A 23,701-nucleotide genomic window follows, 5' to 3' on the forward strand; every position below is an offset into this window, starting at 1 on the left:
TAGTTGTGAGGCAGTGGTATATGTTTTTAGGGATGTTATGAAGGGTAATGTTGGAGAACTGGGTGAGTATGTCATTTTTTTTATTTCTTTGAGGTTAGTTTATTTCAGCATAGCCAGTTAGTTGTGTGAAACTAACTGGCCTGTTTACAGTATAGTGTCCCCGTCACTACACTGGGGAATTAGGACCCGCATGAGCCGCAGGGTGAGCACCCCCTGCTGGCCCCACTAACACCTCTTCCAGCAGCAACCTTTTGCTGTTTTTCCCAGGAGGTCTCCCATCCAGGTACTGACCAGGCTCACACCTGCTTAGCTTTAGTGGGTTGCCAGTTGTGAGTTGCAGGGTGATATTTGAACATATACAGTATCAGTTCATATATATATTCTTTTGTACACATACACGTTTCATTAAGAGCTTCCTGGAAGAAACAGACAGGTGCCCCAAAAATGTTTGAAATTCCAGAGAAACCCTGCTAAGATCTTTAATTTGGCCAGCTTTTCTGATGCAGCTTGAATTCTTGTGAGTCCAAGGAAATTAATATCGGTTCTGTATTTTAAAAATGTGAGTACTTATTTTTCATTATTAGTAGATTTTGTTTGTTCAGGTGACCTCTTTAGGGTGTCAGAGTCTGGACAGAGGTGACTGTACCACAGTGATGTGCAGTTTAGCTTTCCTCCGCTCTGGCAGCTGTCCACTTTACTTCACACATTGAAGGCATGGAGAACCTGGGGTGGAAAAACAAGGATGATGCAAATGATTTCTTATCATAAAGTGCTGTTCTCTCTATCTAATGAATTAAAAATGAAGAATGCATTTCAGCTGTTGAATGGCAATTTATTTATCACAATGTATGAACTAGACATAATTTGGATTCTGTAACTGCACTAATTACAGTAGTTTTCATGTGGATTCAAAATTGGCAGTTATTCCTGCAAAGCATTGTGTAGATTTCTGCAAAAACAGCTGAAAAGAGCGAAAAATACATATTTCCAGTTTGAAAGAGATGGGTTACATAGGCACAGATTGGGAATATTTTTAATTTTAAATATTTCATACTTTAATTTATATTCAGTTTATATTTTGTACATATTAATTTGACTGGGTGATTGCTTGCAACTATGTTTCAGATTCGGGTTTGTTGTAAAATTACTTCTTTTTAAATATCTGTTGAAGACAAAAAGATTTTGATTACTTTTGCCACTTTTTTCATTTAGCTGAAACATTTTTTTTTTATTGGGAAGGTCAGATAGTCATTTCAAAGTGAAAATTCCTGTTGTTAAGTATGAAGAATGGTTGTTCTGTCTTCAACTTCCCCTTTGTCTCAGACTACTTCTTCAGAAAGAAATTTTAGAACACCCGGACTAAAATGTACTACATACTTGGTCAGGCAGAAACTTGCCCTGCTGTTAATAAAGTGCTTAACACTTTTGCTGAAAAGGACTACCACCATTTCACGTTGGAGACATCCCTGTGAGCCTTCAGTGCTGACCAACTGCCTGAGAAGAAAGGCAAAGACATAAAGGGAAGAAATCTCTGACTTTTAGTTCTTAGATTCTGATGTATTATCATTTTCTCCATTTTGAATATTTTAAAATCTTACTTTGCTGGAGACACAGACCTATTGGGCCATTTTAAGTAAATCAATAGATTTTTTTCTATCTATTGTTTTGCAGAAGTTACAACTGTCTCTACAAATATGTTTTATAGAAACATTGAAATGTTTACTCTGTGTGAATGCTGCTACACACTGGAGCTGATTTTGTACTCAATACAGTTCTTTTGGAGAACAGAGTGATGAACATCACAGGTTGATTGACCCCATGAAATGGGGGGACTATGTATAAAAAGGGCTGTGATTCCTATATGGTTCACCCAATACAGACATAAATACCCCTGAATTAAAGCTGGCGTTCTGCACTTTAACCTTATCTTCATTGTTTTATTTCAAATCCAATGTGCTGGAGTACAGAACCAAAACAGCAAAAATTGTGTCACGGTCCAAATACTTATGAACTCCACTGTATATATATTTATAATATCTGTCCACTACAGTTTATATCTTGTCAACTGTCTTTCACAGTGCCTGAGTTGAGAATGTTGGCTTTTTCTTGATATGGAAAGCTATGTCTTGCTGCTGAAGACAATGAGGTTATGGACTGCTGTAATTATAGCTGTCTCTGTTGATGATACTTTAAACAAGCTTTCAAGGAGACTCCCTAAGGGACCAGTTTTCACGCAGCAATACAAGCCAAAAAACTCTTGACAGACCTTTTTCTCCTGTAAGAACGAAGAAATGAAAAGCAGAGCCTCTTCAGTCATAATTCTAATAAAGTTTATCTTTGGTTGAGATAAAATTCTCTCTTTTTAATTTAATGCTTTTAACTTGCATGATTCTTCCATATTGCATTTGTTTAGAGGGCAGTGATAGTTGGAACAGAGGTTAAAGGATTTTCTTTTTTTAGATTTTATCATATGAAACAGAAAAAATCTTTCAAAGAAAAAAAAACTAAGATGTGACAGAGTGTTCATTCAGGAACAGGCCAAGTGTTTCTTGATGAAGCAGCTGTTGAGAAAGATGAATGATGGAAAAAAAGAAAAGCAGGACTGTATGTTGAATTGACTGCAGATGGAAAGAGAACAAAAGAGAAACAAAATGCAAAATGAGTCTATCCCCTTGTGGTATAAGTGAATTAAGATGTTAATCTTTTCTTTCAGGTGAAGCAAATGACAAAGATGTCCAGGTAGTGGAGCTGCCCATTGTGGACAGTTTGCACCCTAGACCACCTTACCTGCCACTGGCTATTCCCGAGGACCTTGCAGACCGGCTGGACCGTCTTCATGGTGACCCCTCAGTGTGGTGGGTCTCCCAGTTTGTGAAGTACCTCATCCGTCCACAGTCCTGGCTAGAGAAGGAGATTGAGGAAGCCACAAGGAAACTGGGGTTCAAGCATCCTATAATTGGGTATGTGACCTCAAAAGAGAAAATGCTGCTTCCAGAGATACAGTGCAGATTCACATTCTACATCTACAGCATTGTATAGCAAATTGTTACTGTTAGTAAACAGATTTTTAGTTCAATATGTGCTTGTGTCTTGAATGAAGGAACAGTGCATGCACGTTTTATCTTAGCACAGAATGTTTTAGGGGCAGCATAGCATACTAAGTTAGTTTCTAGTTTTATAATCAATAATTTGTGGGTTCAAGTCCCTGCTACGAACATGCTGTTTTATATTCTAGCCTGATGATCTGATATGTTTTGGATATGGAAATTAACACAACTTAATCAATGAAAAGACCGCGGGAACTTTTCTCTCTCCCCTACATTCTCAGAGTAGAATAGGGGAACCTTCCAATGAAAGACAGTCCCTCTTCCCCCCACGGACAAACAGACATGTTTTCACTGCCTATTATTTAAGGCTGTGGTCCCTGCTAGCTATTCAGAGGTAATGTTAATCTAATGTTAAAAATTCTAAAAGTATGCTTTTGTTTATGCCAATAATGAGCGAATTCGCAGAAAACGTTAAGACATTATTACTTTTCACAAAGTATATAAACTTAATATGGTCAGAAGGAGCATGTAAAAACGTTTCCAAAATAACCACATGTAAGACTTTGATGCTTTAAATGTTTAGGGAGAAAGTGAAATACTGGTGTGTATTTTTTCTTTAATACCAATACCAGCCATATACAGTTTGTAATGTAGGGATTTCTATATTTATATCTTTATTTAGTGGTAACATACAGTAAGTGACAAAGGCTAAACTTTTAGCTTCAGTAATGCAACATTACATATATGTTTGTAATAACAATATAGTGTTGATAATATTTATTGTCAGTAATAGTATCAGTAGCAGCTTGAAATTATTTGTTGTTATTAATAAAAGACTCAGGTTTGAACATGTTGTGATATTTAGAAATATAAAAAATGACAATATAGTGTCCATAATATTTTCTATTTTCTATTCTACAGTGCTTGAACACTTCAAACTAAAAGTTTGAACATAAAGTCAGTTTCAATGTAGTACATAATGTATTGGCTTTGTACAGTATATATAATCAATTACATGCAATTGGGTGGCCAGTAAATCCACCACTGAGATGCATCACCCGTGTGGGCAACAATTTGCAGGTATTATGTCAGCAGATCCATTACACAGCACATCCAGTGTGTCTCACAAAGGAAGACAGTTTGTCACACTGCAGACCAGCAACGGCTCACAGCCTGCAGCTGCCCAAGAAGAAAAAAGCATTCCCACGAGGTATCAAACCTGTCCCATGGATCAAAGACGTGGTCGGTTTGGCTTTCCGTCCATCCTTTTATCCCAACTAAGCATGCACTCAATAATTCCTGACTGCCACTGAAGGGGCGTTCCATCTTTGATCTTTCACTGGCATTACTGTTCTGATCGCACTCCTCTCTGGACATGCTAGCAGACCCTTTTCAGTAAGCGGATCCCTGAACTAGTCTAAGCCTTGGACAATGAGTACTTGCTCAGTGTCGTCAATCCCAGTCAGCAGCCAGCCACTTCCACAGTTGGAAGCCAACTTCTGCCCTGACTATAGCAGACGCTATCCTAGTCAGCAGCAAGTCTTTACTGGCTGCCCAAGTGAGCAATCAGCCTCTGCTGTGACCATAACAGCAGCTACTCCAGTCACCAACCTACCTCTGCAGCAACTGTTTCAGCATCTAACAGTGGGTACCTGGTGTCTGCTGTGGCTTCTAAAGCCTTACTGATCTGCTATAAGGTTGCAGCCAATCTGGATCACTTTTCCTCACTCCTGATGTGTTCCCAGTAAACCACCCCAATGACAAATGCTCAGTCCTGTTTGGCTCAAGATGCAGGCTCTCCAGTTTCTGCGCTAGCCTGTTGCAACTTCCACAGCTACTATGGTCCCCTGCAAGCCAGTCTCTGCTTCAGCCCACACAGACAGTTCCAGCCTGTACCAGACGGCAGCAAAACACTGCAACTTTTGTAGTTACTCCACTCCACTAGAAGCAGGCAGCCACTTACTGTACTTTTTGGACTGGTCTTCCTGCAGTCCGCCCTGCACTCTACATTTGGGATGGTCTCTGGCATGTGCCCTGACCAGTCTGGCTACTGGCACACTCCTGGGCAACCACCAATAAGAAGTGTACTACTGCTTCTGATATTATTACTGACAATAAATATTACCGGCACAATATTGCCATTACAAACATGTATTCCATATGGCATATGCATAAGCTTTTAGTGTAAGCTACAAATTTAGCCTTGTCACTAATGTAACCACTAACTAAAGACAGAAATATAAAAATCCCTACATTATAAACTGTATATGGCTGGTATTGGTATTTTAAAGAAAAAAATACACACCAGTATTCCACTTTCTTCCTTAACATTTTAAGCATCAAAGTCTTACATGTGGTTATTTTGGAGACGTTTATACGTGCTCCTTCTGACCATATTAAGTTTACGTTAAGTTTAAGTTCCCGTGGGCACTTTTTCTGTACGTGGGGGGAATGAGGACTGTCTTTCATTAGGTTCACCTATTCTACTCTGAGAATGTAGAAGGGGAGGAAAAGTACCCATGGTCATTTAATTAGTATTAAAATTCACACTGTGATAAATTGTTGCACTTCCACGTCTTGTAAAAACATTAATTTGCAAGACTGTGTTCAAACATATGTTACATTTTACTATCAAAAAACCAGGGTTCACTTTTTCTGCCACATTTTTTTAGTGGCACATTAAATAAAAGCACGAAAAAAAGAGATTCACAACGCAAAGCTCTGTCAGTCTTCTGTGTAAAAAATCAGTTTGAACATCATGGGTGCTGTTTTTAATAAGCTGCTGAGTAAAGAATTGGAATTTTCCTGCTGTCAGCACTATTGTGTATATAGTTGACCTTTACATGAATGAAAACAGGACATAAAGAAAGGGTTTCAGAAATCAAACAAAGTTTTATTCCTGTGCTTACAGTCTGGGTAATTGTAGACTGCGCTATTTTGCTTTCTATGGTGATATACGGGTTTTTCGCACGAAGCTGTATTAAGCAGTATTTCTTGTGTTGTGAACTTGTGTACACATCAGTCCCCCAGGGTTCCAGTTAGTGCGTAATTACGCATAGATGGAAAACCGGAGGTTTACAAAAAGAGAATTAGCTCACTGATAGTTTTATGTAGAGGCTGTGAAAACTTTTCACAAGTAGAGGTCTTTAAAATGCGTTTGGTTTGAAGGCTTTCTGTGTTTCCCTTGCGAAGATATGGACATAAGAATATTTGTGTGTGGTCAAAAATATGGCGTAAAAACAATATAGTGAAGGCTGTGAAAACATTCACAATGTACTTTGTACACACAGCAAGTGTTTTCGTAACTCTAGGAGGTTTAATGAAAATGCTACAGGCGTGCCAAAATCATTTTCAGACTTCAGGCTAACTTTACCGCAGTCTTCACAGACTTCCTTGTTTGAACTCAACTGTGCTTCAGTAAATAATGTACAGTTTATCACCTTCTGCAATGCTTCTAGTTTAGCATGATTTGTGCAATAAGCACATTGTTTAATGGGGATGACATTACCGACGTCTACTGTATATCACTGTACGACACAGGTTTGAGTCGGCGTGTCTGTTAATAAAACAGAGCGCCTTCCAATACATATAACTACTGCATGATTTCTTTATCCGTTTCAGCTAAATGAGGGAAATTAAATCAGTCAGAATCTTGAAGTGCCAATTTTAAAAATAACCTTTCTTCCCTCCTTTGTTTAACTTAAAGAATTTAGCGACTAAATCCTTAATCACAATATCATCACTTAATTTATCCAGATACACAAATTCTTGCCAGAGCCAACAACAAGCTATAATAGTGGACTATTTTTATACATTTAGCTATATGAGAACCAAACCGAAAGTAATGCTCCGATCGCGCTTTGAACCATCTGGGTGCAACATGCTAAAAATGCAGTGCTCATTACCACTACAAAAATAGAAGATTTTTTTAAAAAAAAGAAACAAATGTCAAAATGTTTCCAAAGTGTCCACTTGTGATACTTTAGCTGCTTAGTTACATGATTCCATATTAATTTAGCTATCACTTGATGTTAAATCACTACAACATTTATCTTTTTACAATAACAGCAAGTGGTGTTCTTACTACTGTACTGTACGTATTCTTGGAAAATGATAAAACGTTATAACGTTATGAAGTACACAATATAAGCTTTATGTAACGCAAACGGCCGACATTGCAGGTTGTGCAAGCCGGTTTACCAGTGCGGTGACTTCACTCCCCTTCCCTGTGGATAGTGTGAGAGTCCTCAGCACTGGGCTGGGGGTAGATCTCCCTTTAGTTTAGCTGGCTGATTCCCAGTTGAGTGATGCTGGAGGCCCGGGTTCGAGTCCCCATTGGTGGGGGGCCGACCTGAGGTGGCAGCGGCGAGGGTACATACCCATGTGAACCTGAGAGCACTACATTAATAATGTTAGATAATAATGTTAGAACAAGTACATTATCTTCAATTTAAGACCTGAACCAGGCTCCTGCTATGTTCTGCTTCAGAGATATAACAAATGTTTAAGGGGGAGGAAATTCCAGGCGGAAATTGTCTAAATATGTCAATGGTGTTAGCCAGAACCCATGTAAATTAGTTAAATAAGTTGAATACTTTGATCTAAAATATGTATGCATAATTAAAATATTTATGATGAAGGTGGAAGGTTGTGTACTTTTGTCCAACTGAACAATTAAGCTTTTATAAAATATACCAACTTTTTAATGTTTAATGATTAACATGCTGTAATACACAGTTTAAAATTAAAAGTCTAAAGAGTATACAACTTAAATTCTTAATTGGATAAAGATTGTCCCTCAGCAGTGATCGGGATTCGAAACCGGGTGTTTTCTGGTGACAGCTCAAATGCTGTACATGAGAGGTTATTAGCTTCACCTGGCAGTGATTCTGGATACTATTATCATAGCTGCGGTATTATGCAGTATGACACGATCTGACGCGTTATGACGCATTGCGATGCGACTTGCCCACCGCGTTTTACCGCAGCTTACCCTGCTCGTTTTGAATGGCTTTATCTGTATGTATATAGCTGGTAGTATTACTGTAATCCACTTTCTTTATAAACAGGTTTTATTTTTTAATTTGACTCATCCACACATGATTACTTTCTAAAGCTTTTTTCGTCGCAGTTGTGTTTCCAAGCAGCCAGTTGGTACAGCAGGTTTGTCAATAGAGGTTCTGTCTAGGTGATCTGAGTTCAATACCCTCTTCGGGCACAAGCTTTTCTTCTAACAAAGACTTAAAAAAAAAAGTAAATATTATGTACACTATATTAACATTTAAAAAATATATTGTAACATATTCAATGTTAAGTAATATTAATAATGAAATAAAAACGTGAATGACACAGAGCCTGAAACCTACAGATTTAAAGATAGCGATTTGTGAAAGATTTCACAGCTTTTATTTAAACAATATGTAGTACCTGGTTGCAGATTTAGAAACCTTAGTTTGAATAACGCGGATCCCAGGTGCAAGTGACTTCATAACGTGAGAAGGCATTATGCTATATTTTTTATGCATAAGTTGAAGCCTTCTGGCAGTCTCTCAAAAACATAAAAATGTCACATAATATTGTGTGGCACGATGGGCAACTGATTCTTTTAATTTTAAAGTAAATCAAAAATAAGAAAAAATTAAGTTTCTGTCTAAAACAGACATTGCATGATTTTAAAACCCATAAAAAACGTGTTTAGTTAAAAACACGAAATCCATGAAAAACAGATTTCTTGCAATCTTCCTTGTGATCAGCTTAGAATCTTTGTGTAAGCTGTAAGTTTGTTTTAACTTTTTAATTAAACATTTTAAACACTTTAATTTTGTAAACGCAACACTTATTCCACACAGATACAGTACAATCACATTCTCCTGTCTTCTCGTGGTGTGAAGCAAATTAGCAGGAGGCTGAGAAAATAGCGCATCGCCAATGAGCTCAGTCAGAGAAGAGGATGTACCGTAAGGAGACCATTCTGCAGCTTGCATTGTTTATGGCACTGAGCACATCTGCATTTAAAACGTAATAATGGAATGTAAATTGTTTCTTTTAACTTGAGATCTTTTAATTATCATTACACATAGCTTTCTCACCAGTTAGTTTTATATTTGAAACCATTGCTAAACAAAGCTGGGGTTTATTGTACTTTCTAATGACATTACACATGGAAAGATTATACATTTGAATCGTTTTTTATTTTTTTTTAAATAAATTTTAGAAAAATTTAATCTACACAAATATCACAAACTGTTTTCCATTGTGTTTCTGAATGTTATGTCACAGTTTAATATTTTATATACATTAAATAAATTCAGATGGCAGGTGCATTAACTATTAGTAATACTATCAATAATTAGTATTAAAATTCACACTGATAAATTGTTGCACTTCCACATCTTGTAAAAACATAAATTTGCAAGACTGTGTTTAAACATACGTTAAATCTGACTATCAAAAAATAAGTAAAATACAAACTTGTAAAATAAAAAATGAAGGTAAAATATTTAAAATTAAACCAGAGTTCACTTTTTTTCTGTCTCTCCCTATTCTCTCTCACCCTCTGCGATTCAGACACAGAATGGTTGAAAATGGGAACAGGTCAGGCAGGCAGAGTGAAGGAGGAGGGGAGAGGCGTCTTCCCACGCCTATGACTAAAATGCCAAAGAGAAATGATTTGAGCGACATACAGAGCTGAAAACGTTTGTTGCCTTCTTCTCCACTTTAAAGGTACACTTCTTGTGGAAGAATTTTCAACTAGAATGTTTGCCCACCAGCTAACACACAGAAGCAAACTGAATAAAAAAATGTACTTGCAAGAATAGAGATTACAAACATTAAAAAACATACTTGCCTTATACTGTTATACTGTACCATGTATTAAAACTAACACTCTATGGACACTACACTGTGAGTAACACTGCCCACTAAACCTATTTACCACAGCTTCCATGGGGGCAAGGTCACGTAGCTGATTCACAGCTGGATACAATTTTATCTTGCCTCGTGAAAGCAAATATTCAGATATTTGTCAACATATTTACGTAAACTATCCATTTCCGTAACCTCACTTTGTTAATCTCACTGTATGCCCCGGTGCTCACTCAATGTTCACACTCTAAGTAAAATAAAAAAAACAGTTTTCCGCATTATCACCTTGCAACAAGGGGTAAGGAAAAGTGCCGGCAGTCGTTTAATTATTTCACTCTCCATCACTCTGCCCAATGACCCTGGACAGTCAAAGTTGATTAAAACACATTCAAAAGGGTGTGGTTTGTTCACACAAACGCTGCTTAACACAGCTGCTTGTAAGAGCAAGGTGACTTTCTGCTCAATTAAATAAAGCTACAGTACAGACAGATTTTAAATTCTTCAACCAAAATTAGCTGTTTGTCAAAATCACCAACTTTGGAAGCAGTACACTACTTCTCAGAAGGTACCTGTTGTCTCTCATGCAAAATCAACAAAGGTTTATTTTTTATAATTCTGAAATTTGAACGATATGCCTCAGGGACTCATTATAGTATTGTAGCGAATAGGGTTCGCACAGAAAATCAAAATAACCCCCCCCCCTCCCAGCCAGGTCTTGTCTCCCGCTGTTCCAAAGCTGTATGGTTTCAAAGTATGTGTGAAAAACCTTTTCTTACTCCAGTTATTAATCCAATCTATTTTTACTCATATGGCTAAGTTAGAAATATAGCCAAAGGGATCGCTGCAACGGTTAAATTCTGAGCTGAAAAGACAAAATTCGGGGTCCATGGTCATTCATAATTAATATTGTATCGAACGGCAGGCATACTGATGGTACAAGCTGGCTGCAGCACAGTAACAGTACAGCCCTCTACTCCCCTGCGCATAACACGGATGTTGGCTGCATATGCTGAAGAAGGTCTTCTGCAGCTTAGCTGGCAAAACCTCTGTTGAGCGACGCAGGAGACCCAGGTTCGAGCCCATGTGGTGAAAGATGATTTAGGACAGGAGCAGTGAGAGTGCAAGCCCAAGAACCAGAATTCATTACAATATTATTAATAATATATTCCGTAATGCATTTAAATTGGAATGTTTTTACAAATATAAAAGAGGCAGTACGCAACGTGTAAATATAATCCTTTTCCGTCCTTTAAATTCCGTGAAGAAATCCAAAATCATGAAATCATCACTTATAATAATTCATCCAGATGCACACACTCAACAACAAGCTATAATAGAGGACTATTTTTATATATTCAGCTATGTAAGAAACAAAGTAATTCTCTGATTGGACTTTGAACCGCCTGGGTGCAGCCTACTACATGATAGTCCATTGCCTATTACCACTATAAGGACAATAATATATAGTTTTTTAAAAATGAACATCAAATGTTTCCAAAATGTCCCCCTTGGGATATTTTAGCTACTTAGTTAAACAGCTCCATATTAATATTACTATCAATAGGTATTAAATTAGTACAACTGAAATTCAAGTATTTTTAACTGTTTAATTAAAAAGTAAAAATCTTACAGCTTTCACAAAAATTCTAAGATGATCATGAGGAAAAAAAATCACCCAGTTTTTTACAGCTTTTAAAGTCATGTAATGTTTGAGTTAGGCAGAAACACGTCATTGTATCTTATTTTTTATTTTCTTTATAAAAATTTAAAAAATCGTTTGCCCTTCGTGTTGATAAGCTGTTCCCCGATTACTGGTGTTGTAACAGAAGAAATAAGGTTCTTGATCCCGAGATGAAGTAAAACAGATGAGTTTATTGCATGCAAGGAACAATAAAGCCGAAGTCTTGTTTCCCGCAAGAAACAACAAAACCGAAGTATTGTTCCCCGTACTGTTACAAACTTTTGGGTTATATACTGTTTTCTTTTCCGTTTCTGACGTCACTCGGTCTGATGGTAAAGAGGGGGGTTCATGGTATTTGGCCAGTTTACGATGTTCTGGGCAAATGGTCAGTTTAACATTACACCCAGGGGGGTTCCTAGCTTGCATCTGCAATCCTTATCAGTTAACCCCCTTTCCTGCCATAAACCCCAGCTTGTGACTTAGAAGTCTAAACCCCCTACAGAAAAGATTAAATTCAAACCCCCGTCTTCACATCTTTCTTCATTCCCCCCTTATAAAATATGGCATACGTCAGTGTAGCCTATTTTTATACATACAATGTCAGGGCAGATCTTTCCTTTCTTGGCGAACAGGTATTTATTGCCATGACATTGTACATTCCACGGTTATAGCAAGATGTGATACATGTTTTTGTGCACGTGATGATTACAATTATACATATAAACAATACTATTCCTACAAATAAACACTGTAAAAAAGTTCCGCCCCAGGCCCCAAACACAGACTTTACCCAAGATCCAATTCCCCAATTTATAATAGTCCTGATATTTCTGTCCCTCATTGTAAATGTGTTGGGCCAGAGCTGAGATGTGCTCAGAATTATCAGGGATATATGTGCAGCATTCAGTGCCAATTACTGCACAAGTTCCTCCTTGGGCCGCCAGTACATAATCTAAAGCTAGTCGGTTCTGCATGGCCACTGTTCTGAGGGCTACCATCTCATCATTAACAGCCTTCAGACTAGATGAGGTAGAATTTGCTAATTCTTCTAAAGTCGAGGCCATTTGAATTAACTCTCGACTCAGAAAGTTCATGCCGGCTTGTGGAAATATTATACCTAAATAATATTCCCAATCAGCCAATTTTCTTTGTGGTCTGTGGTTAGGTCCGAAGGGGCTATGGGTTTGAACACGGATATGAGGAACCACATATCCTAAATAACATGAGGCAGACCACTGGGCTGGCAACCATGGGTAGGCTCGTTTTCCACAAATGAAATATGTTCCGTTTGGCGCTCCCCATGCCTCTGAAAATAAGAAACTTATACCGAATTGTGGGGTGTGCCGATCCCATCCTGGAATTTGGAAGGTAGAGGTGGATATATTTGCAGCGATGGTAAGGTTGCAACGACTCCATCCAACCAAGTGCAGACCATTAGTGTGCTGAAAACATATGTTTCCCTCACGTTCCTTATTTTGAGTCAGGTATGGTGGTGTATGGCTTCTGTTATATTTAGGAGCGTAAGAGCCTGTGAAACTCGTGGGCTCTAAGCCTCGCTCCTGTAGATATTGTAATGTTGTGCAGGTTAAAGTCGTGTTATGGCAACCCCCATAGTTTGTCATATTAAAATCTCCAAAATTATCCCTCCAAATGATCATGCCTATGACTTCCTCGAGACGCCAAGGAATGGCCCCCATAGGAAGTCCTCCCTGTACATATTTGGGTAATGCGGCACACACCCAGCAGGCACTTTGGTTGGTTTTCCTAGCTGTCAGATAGGAGAGGCCTAAAAAGGAATTAATTCCATGTTCTCCTTTGTGGGAGAGATGATCATTAATCCCTGCGGAACATAGTCCTACAGCAACAATTATCATTATTGACAGAAATGATTTCATTCTGGGTCTGGGGATGAGGCTCGTCGGCAGTGTGACGCGTGGATCCAGCGATCTTTTCCTTCCACTCGAACCGCAGACTCGGTTGTCAACAGGATCTGGTAGGGTCCGTCCCACCTGGGCTGGAGAACCTGTGAAGGAAATTTCCTGATCCACACCCACTCTCCTGGGATGAGGTCGTGCCCTCCTTCAGGTGGTGGTCCCCACGCCTCCAGGACCTGCTCGCGGGCTCCTTGGGTGGCCTCTGTCAGCAACTTGCAATACTGTAACAGAGAATCAGTTAGTATACTCAAGCCTACTCTGTCATGTCCTGGAGAGTCATTCAGTCTCATGGGACGTCCCGTGATCACCTCAAACGGGCTCAGCCCCACTATTCGATTTGTCCCAGCCCGGATGCTGCACAGTACGGCGGGCAATGCATCCACCCAGGGGATCCCTCCCAGGTGGTACTTTGTCAATTTAGCTTTCAAAGTCCGGTTCACCCGTTCCACCATGCCGGAGGACTGCGGCTGATGAGGGCAATGCAGGTCTCATTTGATCCCTAGTAGGTCTGCCACCACCTGACACACTTTTCCAGTAAAATGTGTGCCCTGGTCTGAGTCTATGCGACACGGGAGTCCCCATCGGGGAATTACTTCTGTCATGAGATATTTGGCAGTTGTCTGCGCAGTCTCTCGTTTGACAGGGACAGCCTCCACCCATCTAGAAAACTGGTCCACCATCACTAGGAGGCCTGTTTTCCCTTTACAGGGTGGCAGTGAACAATAGTCTATTTGCCAGTGTCTAAAGGGCCCCTCGGGTGCAGGACGTCAAAGATTAGGAGCCCGAACCGGCGGTGCTCCAGAGGCTTTTTGGCACTCTCCACAGCGTTGTACCACATCAGCTGCGAAGGGTGTGAAGCCTGTGCCCACCCAGCTCTGAGCAAAGCGTCGAGTCATTTGGCTAACACCTGGGTGCCCTGTGGAGTGTATTTGCTGTGCCAGGTAGGGCATTAGTTGCTTGGGACAGGCGGGTCTGCCTGTACGCTGGCACCTCCAGGTCCCATCCTTCTGCAGCCCCACATTGCGTTCCATCCAGGTCCATTTCTCAATCCTTGGAGCCTGGGCCTGGAGCTCGCTGAGCTGTTCCGTCCGGAGTGCCTGTATGTTCACTGTGCAAACTGAAATAATCTGAAGAGGTTTTTCTATAGCCCACTCCTCCCATTACCCCAGGGCAGCTTGACGTGCTGTCCAGTCTGCCAGCTTATTGCCCCTGGCCTCGGGAGTGTCCTCTCTGCTGTGGCCCTTACATTTGACTACAGCTACCTGCTTTGGGAGTTGGAGAGCCGCAAGCAGCTCAGACACCAGATCTGCATTCTTTACCGGAGTGCCAGCAGAGGTTAAAAAATCCCTATTACTCCATAACCTTCCAAAGTCATGGCATACTCCAAATGCGTATCGTGAGTCTGTGTATATTGTGGTGGTCTTGCCTTTTGCTAATTTACAGGCTTCCACCAAAGCTTTCAGTTCAGCTCGCTGTGCTGACGTGGGTACCTCAAATCTTCCCCCACATTGGATATCATGTTCTGTAGTCACAGCCCAACCCGCTTTCCTCTCCCCACTAGAATTTATGAATGAAGTTCCATCAGTGAAGAGGATGAGGTCTTCATTCCTTAGTGGTTGCTCGGCTATTTTGATGCCCTCATCTTCTACCATTGCCCGAACATCACAGCTGTGTTCTAACATGTAGGCTTCTGATGGGTCAGGTAACAATGTGGCTGGATTTAGAGCTCCTTCACGTTCAATGGTAATATTTGGAGCCTCTAACAAGACCTGCCACTTGCTCCATCGTATCGCATTAACCTGACTGACCCGATTCAGGGACATGAGGGTGTGTACCGCATGTGGGCATCGAACAATCAGTTGTTGATCTAGCACTATGTTATTGACTGCCTGTACTGCTAGACAGACGGCCTGAACGGCTCGTAGACATGGTCCCCAGCCCCTGGCTACCTCGTCCAAGGATCCAGAGTAATACCCTACCGGGCGGTACCTACCCCCATGTTCCTGTGTTAGTACAGCTGTCAAAAATCCATTCTTTTCACTTACGTAGAGGTAGAATGGTTGATCTGTCTGAGGAAACCCCAATGCAGGAGCCTGTAACAGAGCTTGTTTTAAATCATTAAAAGCATGTTCAGCTTCAGGACTCCAAGCAATAGGATCAAGGGACCTCCCTCCCCCCTCTTATAGGTCTGTAAGTGGTTTGGCCCTTTCAGAAAAAGCATCAACCCAATTTCTATTGAAATTGCACAGACCCAGAAATGATCGGAGCTCTCTCACCGTATTGGGACTAGGGTGTGTTCGGATTGCCTGGGCCCGATCTTCTGTCAATTCCCTTTTTCCCTGACTAATCTTTTGTCCCAAGTAAATTATGGTGTCTAGGCATAACTGTGCTTTGCTATAACTAGCCTTGTGTCCTTTTTTAACCAAATGGTTGAGAATAATTTGGAGGTCCTTCTTGTGGGTTTCCTCGTCAGGAGACGCGATTAAAATATCATCCACATATTGGATAACGACGGAGGACACTTGAGGCAGCTCCCGGAGATGCCTCTGAAGTGCCATGTGATACACGGTGGGGCTGTTATGAAACCCCTGTGGTAACCTGGTCTAAGTATATTGTTCTCCATCTACAACAAAAGCGAACCAATCTTGTACCTCTGGGTGTAGAGGAACAGACCAGAACCCATTAGCCATGTCAATTACTGAAAACACCTGGTGCTCAGGGGTCAGTAGTTGAAAAATAGCAGAGGGGTCTGCTACTAAGGGGGTGAGACGGTTGATGTGTTGATTAGCTTTTGAGTAATCAACTGTGAATCGCCATGCTCCGCTGGCTTCCTTTACGGGCCATATTGGACTGTAGCTTGTACTATGTGTTTTTCGTACAATGCCTTGAGTCAATAGTTTTTGTATTACTGGTCGAACCCCTTCCTCCGCCTCTTTGTTGATTTTATATGGCTTTGTGTATGGCAGGGATTTCCCAGTAAATGTGGCGGGTTCCATATCCAGAAGCCCGCATTCGTCCTTATCCACAGTCCAAATTGAATGCCCTTTTAGTTCGTCTTTTTGGAGGGACCAGATGTTTACCTCCACCCTCTCCTCATGTACGGTTAATGTAACCCCTTGTAGGTATTTCAGAGCATCCCATCCCAACAGATCTGGGGTAGATCCTACCCACATGACAGCATTAAATGTTACCTCCCCATCTCCTAGTCTAATCTTGAGTTTTTGAGTTTCTCTGAGTGTTATTCGATTACCCCCTACACCAGTGGCCTCCAGCTCCCTCCCTGTGAACATGACACCACACCGTTTGGCTGACTGTTCAGATAAACACGATAATTGAGCCCCAGTGTCCCATAAAAGTGACATTTGAATCCCATTAATTGTGCATTGTAATTTGAGCTCTTTTTCACTCAGTTCCTGAGATAGGCGTAGGGAGGTCACTAGGGGGAGTCCTAGTTTAAAAGCTCCCTGATAGCGTGTTTGTCTGCTTCGCTCAAATCCTGTAATTGTGACAACAGGTTTTTTTGCCCCTCTCGATTCGAGGGATTGAAAGGGGGATCTCGGTATCTTCCAATCCTGCCCTCACTGGCTAATCGCTTTTTGCAATTCTTTTGCCAATGTCCGAAATTTTTACAATAATGGCACCGAGTTGTAATTTCGCCTTTTGGATTTAGTCGGGTGTCAGAGCCAGCTCCACCCTTCAGTATGGGGGGTGTCCACCCTGTTTGTATTGCCCGCACCTTAGCATACATATTTCTCTCGATTTGCCGTGCCATTTTAACTATTTCCTCAAATTGTTTAGTCGTATCTTGCCCTATTTCGGGCTCTTTTAACTGAAGGGCTTTGGCTATATCAGGCTTAAGACCGCCCAAATAAATTTGTTTAATCACAGCAGAGGCGTCGCTATTCACATCATCTTCGTCACTTAGTCCTGAGCATTCCAGCCAGAGTGTGACGAAGCGGTCAGTGAAGTCAGCCACATCCTCGCTTTCTTTTTGCTGACACGCAGATATCTTTTTCCAATCTGTCTTTGGTGGATAATTTTGTTTAAGCCATCCCCAAACCCATTCCCATCGCCCTCCCCTGCCGTTATCCTCACACAATTGTTTAAGTTCTCCGACACGCTTTTCCCCTGTCCTTCTGAGGATCATAGCGGCAGTCAGGGGGGAGATACCATAAGTATCTTTTAATTCCTGAAGCGCACTCCAGGTTCGCTGCATCCCTAATTTTGGGTGCGGTACTTCTCTAGCCCACCGGTCAATATCCTCCGGTTTTGGATTTGATCATATTGGGGGTTCAGGGAAGGTAGGTGCGAGAACGGACCCCCTCGGCGGGGTGCGAGACGGAGTTAGAGTGGCACTGTCATCAACGGCGCCAGCCCCTGCTACATCAAGTCCTTTCCCACTTCGAGTGAGAGTACAGACCTGTGGGCGCCCTCCCTCTAATAGGGGAGACCCTGATCCGTCTTTATCACACTCATACCAAGTGTTATCCCAATCAGACCCCCCATCTCCATATGGCCACTGTGGGAATTGATCCCAATTATTTTCGTTTCCTGCCTGTTTGTTCCCCTGTGGGAGAGCAGGATATAACTTAGTCGCCGGCTGTAGCACATTAACCAGTGCAGCGTGACCAGGAGTTAATTCCTTCTTTAGTTTCTCATTCTCCTGTACTGCCTCTTTTAGCTTTTCTTCTAGTACCTCTTTTGCCGCGAATAAATTATCTTTCCTCTCATTTAATGCTTTTATTTTTTCTGTGAACTCCTTCTCTTTTTTATCCCATTCTGATTTCTCCTTCATGCTAATCTGCCACCTCAGGTGTCGGCCGATCACCAGGGCTGCAGCTAAATCTTTGTTTTTGTTCCAATGTTCATACGCTTTTTTACAGGCATCTTCGCCCCAAACTCCTTCTGACAGACTGAGCTTCTTCCTATATTTCTCTTCCCTTTCAGTCAATTTACACTTTTCCGATATGTAATCAGATACTTCCACCACTTTCTCAAACACCCAATTAGCACACATGTTTGGTTTCTTTAAGATTTACTTTTGTCGTGTGTGAGGTAACAGCTCATTCAGTAGGGGGATGTTTTCACATGTGCATTACTGCACTCATTCAGCTAAGGGCGTCTGTTACCTCCAGATCTAAATGCCTCTCAGAGACTTTAGAGGACTTACACCACACTGTTCACAGGTAAGAAATGAGACCTCGAAAACCCCCTTTCTTGATCAGTAATTCACCATCCCCAGAACGCCAGCATCGCTGCATTTGCCCCGGGGTGGATTTACGCACTGAGCTCAATCAGGGCGATTCTCGGGTCTCAACGTCCTTTAAATCCTGCTACTTAATGCTTTGCTCTTTTATTATGAGGTGTGTTTATGTTAGTGTCGTGCGTGCGTATATGTATTTCACAAACAAGGAAAACACCAAAAACATACATACATATATATCTATCTCTTCTACTCCTGTTTCCTTTAAAACAAAAAACCACGCCACGCCAATCCGTGCACGATCAAGGCGTAGCTAATCTCAGGACCCCGGGCGCAATTAAGGCCCACACCAGTCCTGGATTATACGTGCATTTAATGTACCACTCAGCTCCAGAACCCCGGGCGCAATTAAGGCCAACACCGATCCTGAGCCACAGAACTCCCGGCGCAATTAAGGCCCACACCAGTCCTGAATTACGTGCATTTAATGCACCACTCAGCTCCAGAACCCCGGGCGCAATTAAGGCCCACACCGATCCTGAGCCACAGAACTCCGGGCGCAATTAAGGCCCAAACCAGTTCTGACCTTCAGAACTTTGGGCGCAATTAAGGCCCACACCAGTCCTGAACTACGTGCATTTAATGCACCACTTGCTCTAGAACCCCGGGTGCAATTAAGGCCCACACCGATTCTGAGCCTCAGAACTCCGGGCGCAATTAAGGCCCACACCAGTCCTGAACTTCACGGTAAGGGTCCAAAACCCGTTCAAAACTCCACGCGCAATTAAGGCATACACCAGCTTCGAACGCCTGTACACAATACCGCGGAACCCCTGCCAGACCAAATTCTGGGCTTACAGCAAACAACCCATGACATACACCGGTGTCTTCCCCGGGCCAGAGGAATTCAGAAACTCACGTTTACTCCGTCATCTCGGGCGATTCTCGCAGGGAGCAGAGATTTCCCAATCGGTCAGAGAGAGTCGGGACTTTTTTTTTTTAAAAAGAGGAGTCCTTACCTCTTAGTAATGTGAGCGCTTACCGTCTCTCCTGCCGATGGGAAGTTCTGCGAGCATCCGCCGACTACGCCAAATGTGTTGTAACAGAAGAAATAAGGTTCTTGATCCCGAGATGAAGTAAAACAGATGAGTTTATTGCATGCAAGGAACAATAAAGCCGAAGTCTTGTTTCCCGCAAGAAACAACAAAACCGAAGTATTGTTCCCCGTACTGTTACAAACTTTTGGGTTATATACTGTTTTCTTCTCCGTTTCTGACGTCACTCGGTCTGATGGTAAAGAGGGGGGTTCATGGTATTTGGCCAGTTTACGATGTTCTGGGCAAATGGTCAGTTTAACATTTCACCCAGGGGGGTTCCTAGCTTGCATCTGCAATCCTTATCAGTTAACCCCCTTTCCTGCCATAAACCCCAGCTTGTGACTTAGAAGTCTGAACCCCCTACAGAAAAGAATAAATTCAAACCCCCGTCTTCACATCTTTCTTCACTGGCAATTGTAAAAAATAATCCTTCCCCCCTCCCTCATTTAATTTAAAGATTTCTGTGAAGAAATCTTTAAACTCAAAACCATCACATATAATAATTCATCAATCTGGCTCCCTGTTGAACGTTGCTGATGGACCAGGTTTAATTCCAGGTGGTGTACTACAGTATATAGTACAGTTTAAACTTTTTTAAGAATTCCAAATTAAATTGTTGGCTGATTACTGGCTGCTGACATTTGGATTAAGACAAAATATAGATTTTCTCAATTAGTATGTAAACCTGAAAGAGTCACATCATGTTTATAATAAGATATAATAGTGGACTATTTTTATGCATTTGGCTATATGAGAAACAAACCGAAAGCAATGCTCCAATCACACTTTGAACCACCTGGTGCAGCTTGCTACATTACAGTGCTCATTACCACTATAAGTACAATAGAAGTTTTTTTTAAAAAGAAGCCATCCACTTGTGATACTTTAGCTGCTTAGTTACATGATTCCATATAAATAACTATCAAATGATGTTAAATCAGTACATTTATCTTTTTACAATAACAGCAAGTGGTGTTCTTACTACATATTCTTAGAAAAGGATAAAATTATATAACTTTTTATGAAGTACAGAATATAAGGCTAATAATGTTAGAACAAGCATGTTAAAAAAACAGAACCCACTGTAAGTTACCAAGTTAAAGACTTTGATGCATTAGATATTTATGCATAATTAAATTATTTATAATGAAGGTGGACAATCTTGCCTTTATAAAATATACTGTCTTTTTAATGTTGAATTATTAAAATGCTGTAATACACAGTTTAAAATTATTAAAAGTCTAAAGAGTATTTAACTTAAATTCTTAATTGAAAAAAGATTGTCCTTCAGCAGTGACTGGGATTCGAAACCAGGTGTTTTCTGGCGACAGCTCAAATGCTGTACATGAGACATTAAGCCTTATTAGCTCCACCTGGCGGTTTTACAAGGTGCTTCCAGATACTATTATCCTATTTCAATAAAAATGCGGTAGGATGTGTTATATTGCACTAAGTCCACCGCAGCATACCTTGGTCACTTTGAATGGCTGGATCTGTATAGATGCAGAGATAGTTAATTAGTTAAAGAGACTTAGAAAACCTTCTGAATTCTCGCTTGCTGCTTTATACTTTTCAGTAGAACTGGATACCTAAGGCTATCACCAATATACATTCCTGGATCATTCCCCAACTTAATCAAATTAGATGGTTTCATCTTAAGAAAAATTATCAAAAAGAAAACCTGACATATTTCCAAAATAACTAAACTGTGTATCTCAGTGAGATCAGTCCTGCAGTGAGACTAGTGTTGCAGTGAGACTAGTTTTAAGAGTTGGCACAGACGTTATTACTGAAGGTTCCGTGCTTACCTGTTGACCATGATTTACTAAATACAGTAGTTATACTATAACAGTGTCAGGGAACAGAGTTATTTCAAGACTTGTGTAAGGTGAAGTGAATGGAGTAACTCCTGTTGCTGGTTCAGGCTGAAGTTATGTTCTTTTTAGTTGTTCTTTTTCAAAAAAAGTAGGCACAGTGGGTAACAAGATTAGGGAGGAATGTTGATATTATACCACCCTGGTTGATTTGTCCTCAACCAGGCCCCAGTTTAGAGATTCCTCCTACAGTTACATTCATCTTTGGAATATAAGCAGTGAAAAGGCTTGACAGGTGGTTAATGTTTGTAAGACTTCCTCCCCATTCAACTGGTTAAGTGGGATGTACCACAGATCGAAACGTTTCCCTCAATATTTTAGATGTGCATTTCTCATTAAAAAGGACACAAGTAGAAAGTAGTATAATCTGTACAAGTGAGCACTGAAACATTAAATAAAGCAGTAATTACTTCACTTCATTCAGACATTTTGTACCATGTTCTGAACAAGATTTAACAGCTTGGCTCGCTACTCAGAATTGATTTGGGACATTGAGAAAAAACAGATTTGATAAATACATACCTCCCGCAGGATTACTTGTCATACTTTTCAATCAATTGTCCTCTTCATAGACCTGGAACATAACTTTTCTAAACACTTTCATAAGAACGTCCAAACCATCTTAATCTTTATGAATTCCTTATGTGTGCAAGATGTACCCCCACCTATTAATTCCCTTTGCAGGCATGTGAATTTGTAACAAAATCCATGCATTTCAAAAGCCTCTAGCCTGACCCTGCTATTCTGAGTGCCCAGCTCTCACATCCTTGTGTTGCCTTTGACCATAGATTTTCAGTTGCCTCTCTTCTTTTAGACCTTCCCTATTTTTTCACTCCAGTTCGTGCTACTGCTGATCTACCCCATACGCCTGCATTGTACTGGGAGTTTTTACAGCCTCCATTTAAAATGAAAACATATATTGTTTTTAAAATCTATATTGTGTTTTTCAAGATATGTGCAATTCACATTGTTGTTGCCTTCAAAAAAGTTTCACACGATTGTGAATGCATACAAATATTTTGTTCATTATGATTTATATGAAAATTGATAATTAAATAAATCATTAAATCATTTCATACAAACCTATGGTAATGATCTGAATTTATCTGAATGATATTAAATTAGGTTCTCTTTTTTTAATAACTTGAGTTAAGGCTCTGTGCCACTTTTTCTAAATGACCTATTCTTGATGCCATTCTCTGTTGTGCTCATAGAAGGACTTAACCAGTGTTTTTGCTACCAAGGAAATTAATGTCATGATATTTTCTTTTTGGTTAATGTTTGGTCCTGACAATCTGATTAGTAGATATGACAGTCCAAGTGCACATCAAGTCTTGCATTGGTGGTTGTGGTCATGAAGCACACCTTTTATCTTAGGGACTAGCAGGTAGCTGTTGTTGTAGTGTTGTTGTAGCCATTAAGAGAAATCACTCTTAGCCTCATGCTTGCTCCTGCCTGAGCATGCTCTTAACTTGAAGTTTGTGGTCTCCTCCCTCAGGGTCCATGTACGGAGGACTGACAAGGTAGGGACAGAGGCAGCCTTCCACCCCATTGAGGAGTACATGGTTCATGTGGAGGAGCACTTCCAGAGTCTGGCCCTGAGGACCCACGTTGACAAGAAGCGCGTCTACCTAGCAACTGATGACCCTTCTTTATTGCAGGAAGCAAAAGCAAAGTAAGTTAGTAAAAAAAAAATACATTGATTAATTTCCCATTGAATCTCATGATTGATCTAATTGGGAAGTTGGTTCATATATAATCACTGGACATACCAGTGATTTTGAATTGTAGGAAGCTGTATTTGAAAAGGGTTTTGGATGATAATATAGATTCATCTTTATCCTAAAGACAATGCAGGGAACCATTAAGAATGCTTACACAGCTACCTACTTGAACTTTTTGACTGTGTCTGTAACCTTCACAATATCAATCAATATCAATATCAATATCAATATCAATTCAATTGGAGGGTCACAATTAGAAACTAACAAGTAATTAATT

The 23,701-nt window shown here is 40.6% G+C and overlaps 1 protein-coding gene across 13 annotated transcripts in view; it reads left to right on the top strand.

Moving 5' to 3' along the window:
* LOC148653624 (alpha-(1,6)-fucosyltransferase) overlaps positions 1-23,701 on the top strand; it is a 409,984-nt gene that overhangs the window by 382,695 nt on the left and 3,588 nt on the right. For all 13 annotated transcript variants that reach the window (XM_088648865.1, XM_088648870.1, XM_088648868.1 and 10 more), the window contains 2 exons: positions 2,714-2,960; positions 23,199-23,375. In XM_088648865.1, the coding sequence (XP_088504991.1) occupies positions 2,714-2,960; positions 23,199-23,375 (424 nt within the window). The remainder of the gene's footprint in view (positions 1-2,713; positions 2,961-23,198; positions 23,376-23,701) is intronic.

This window comes from Lepisosteus platostomus, chromosome 10, assembly GCF_059453375.1.
Source record: "Lepisosteus platostomus isolate fLepPlt1 chromosome 10, fLepPlt1.hap1, whole genome shotgun sequence".
NCBI lineage: Eukaryota > Metazoa > Chordata > Actinopteri > Semionotiformes > Lepisosteidae > Lepisosteus > Lepisosteus platostomus.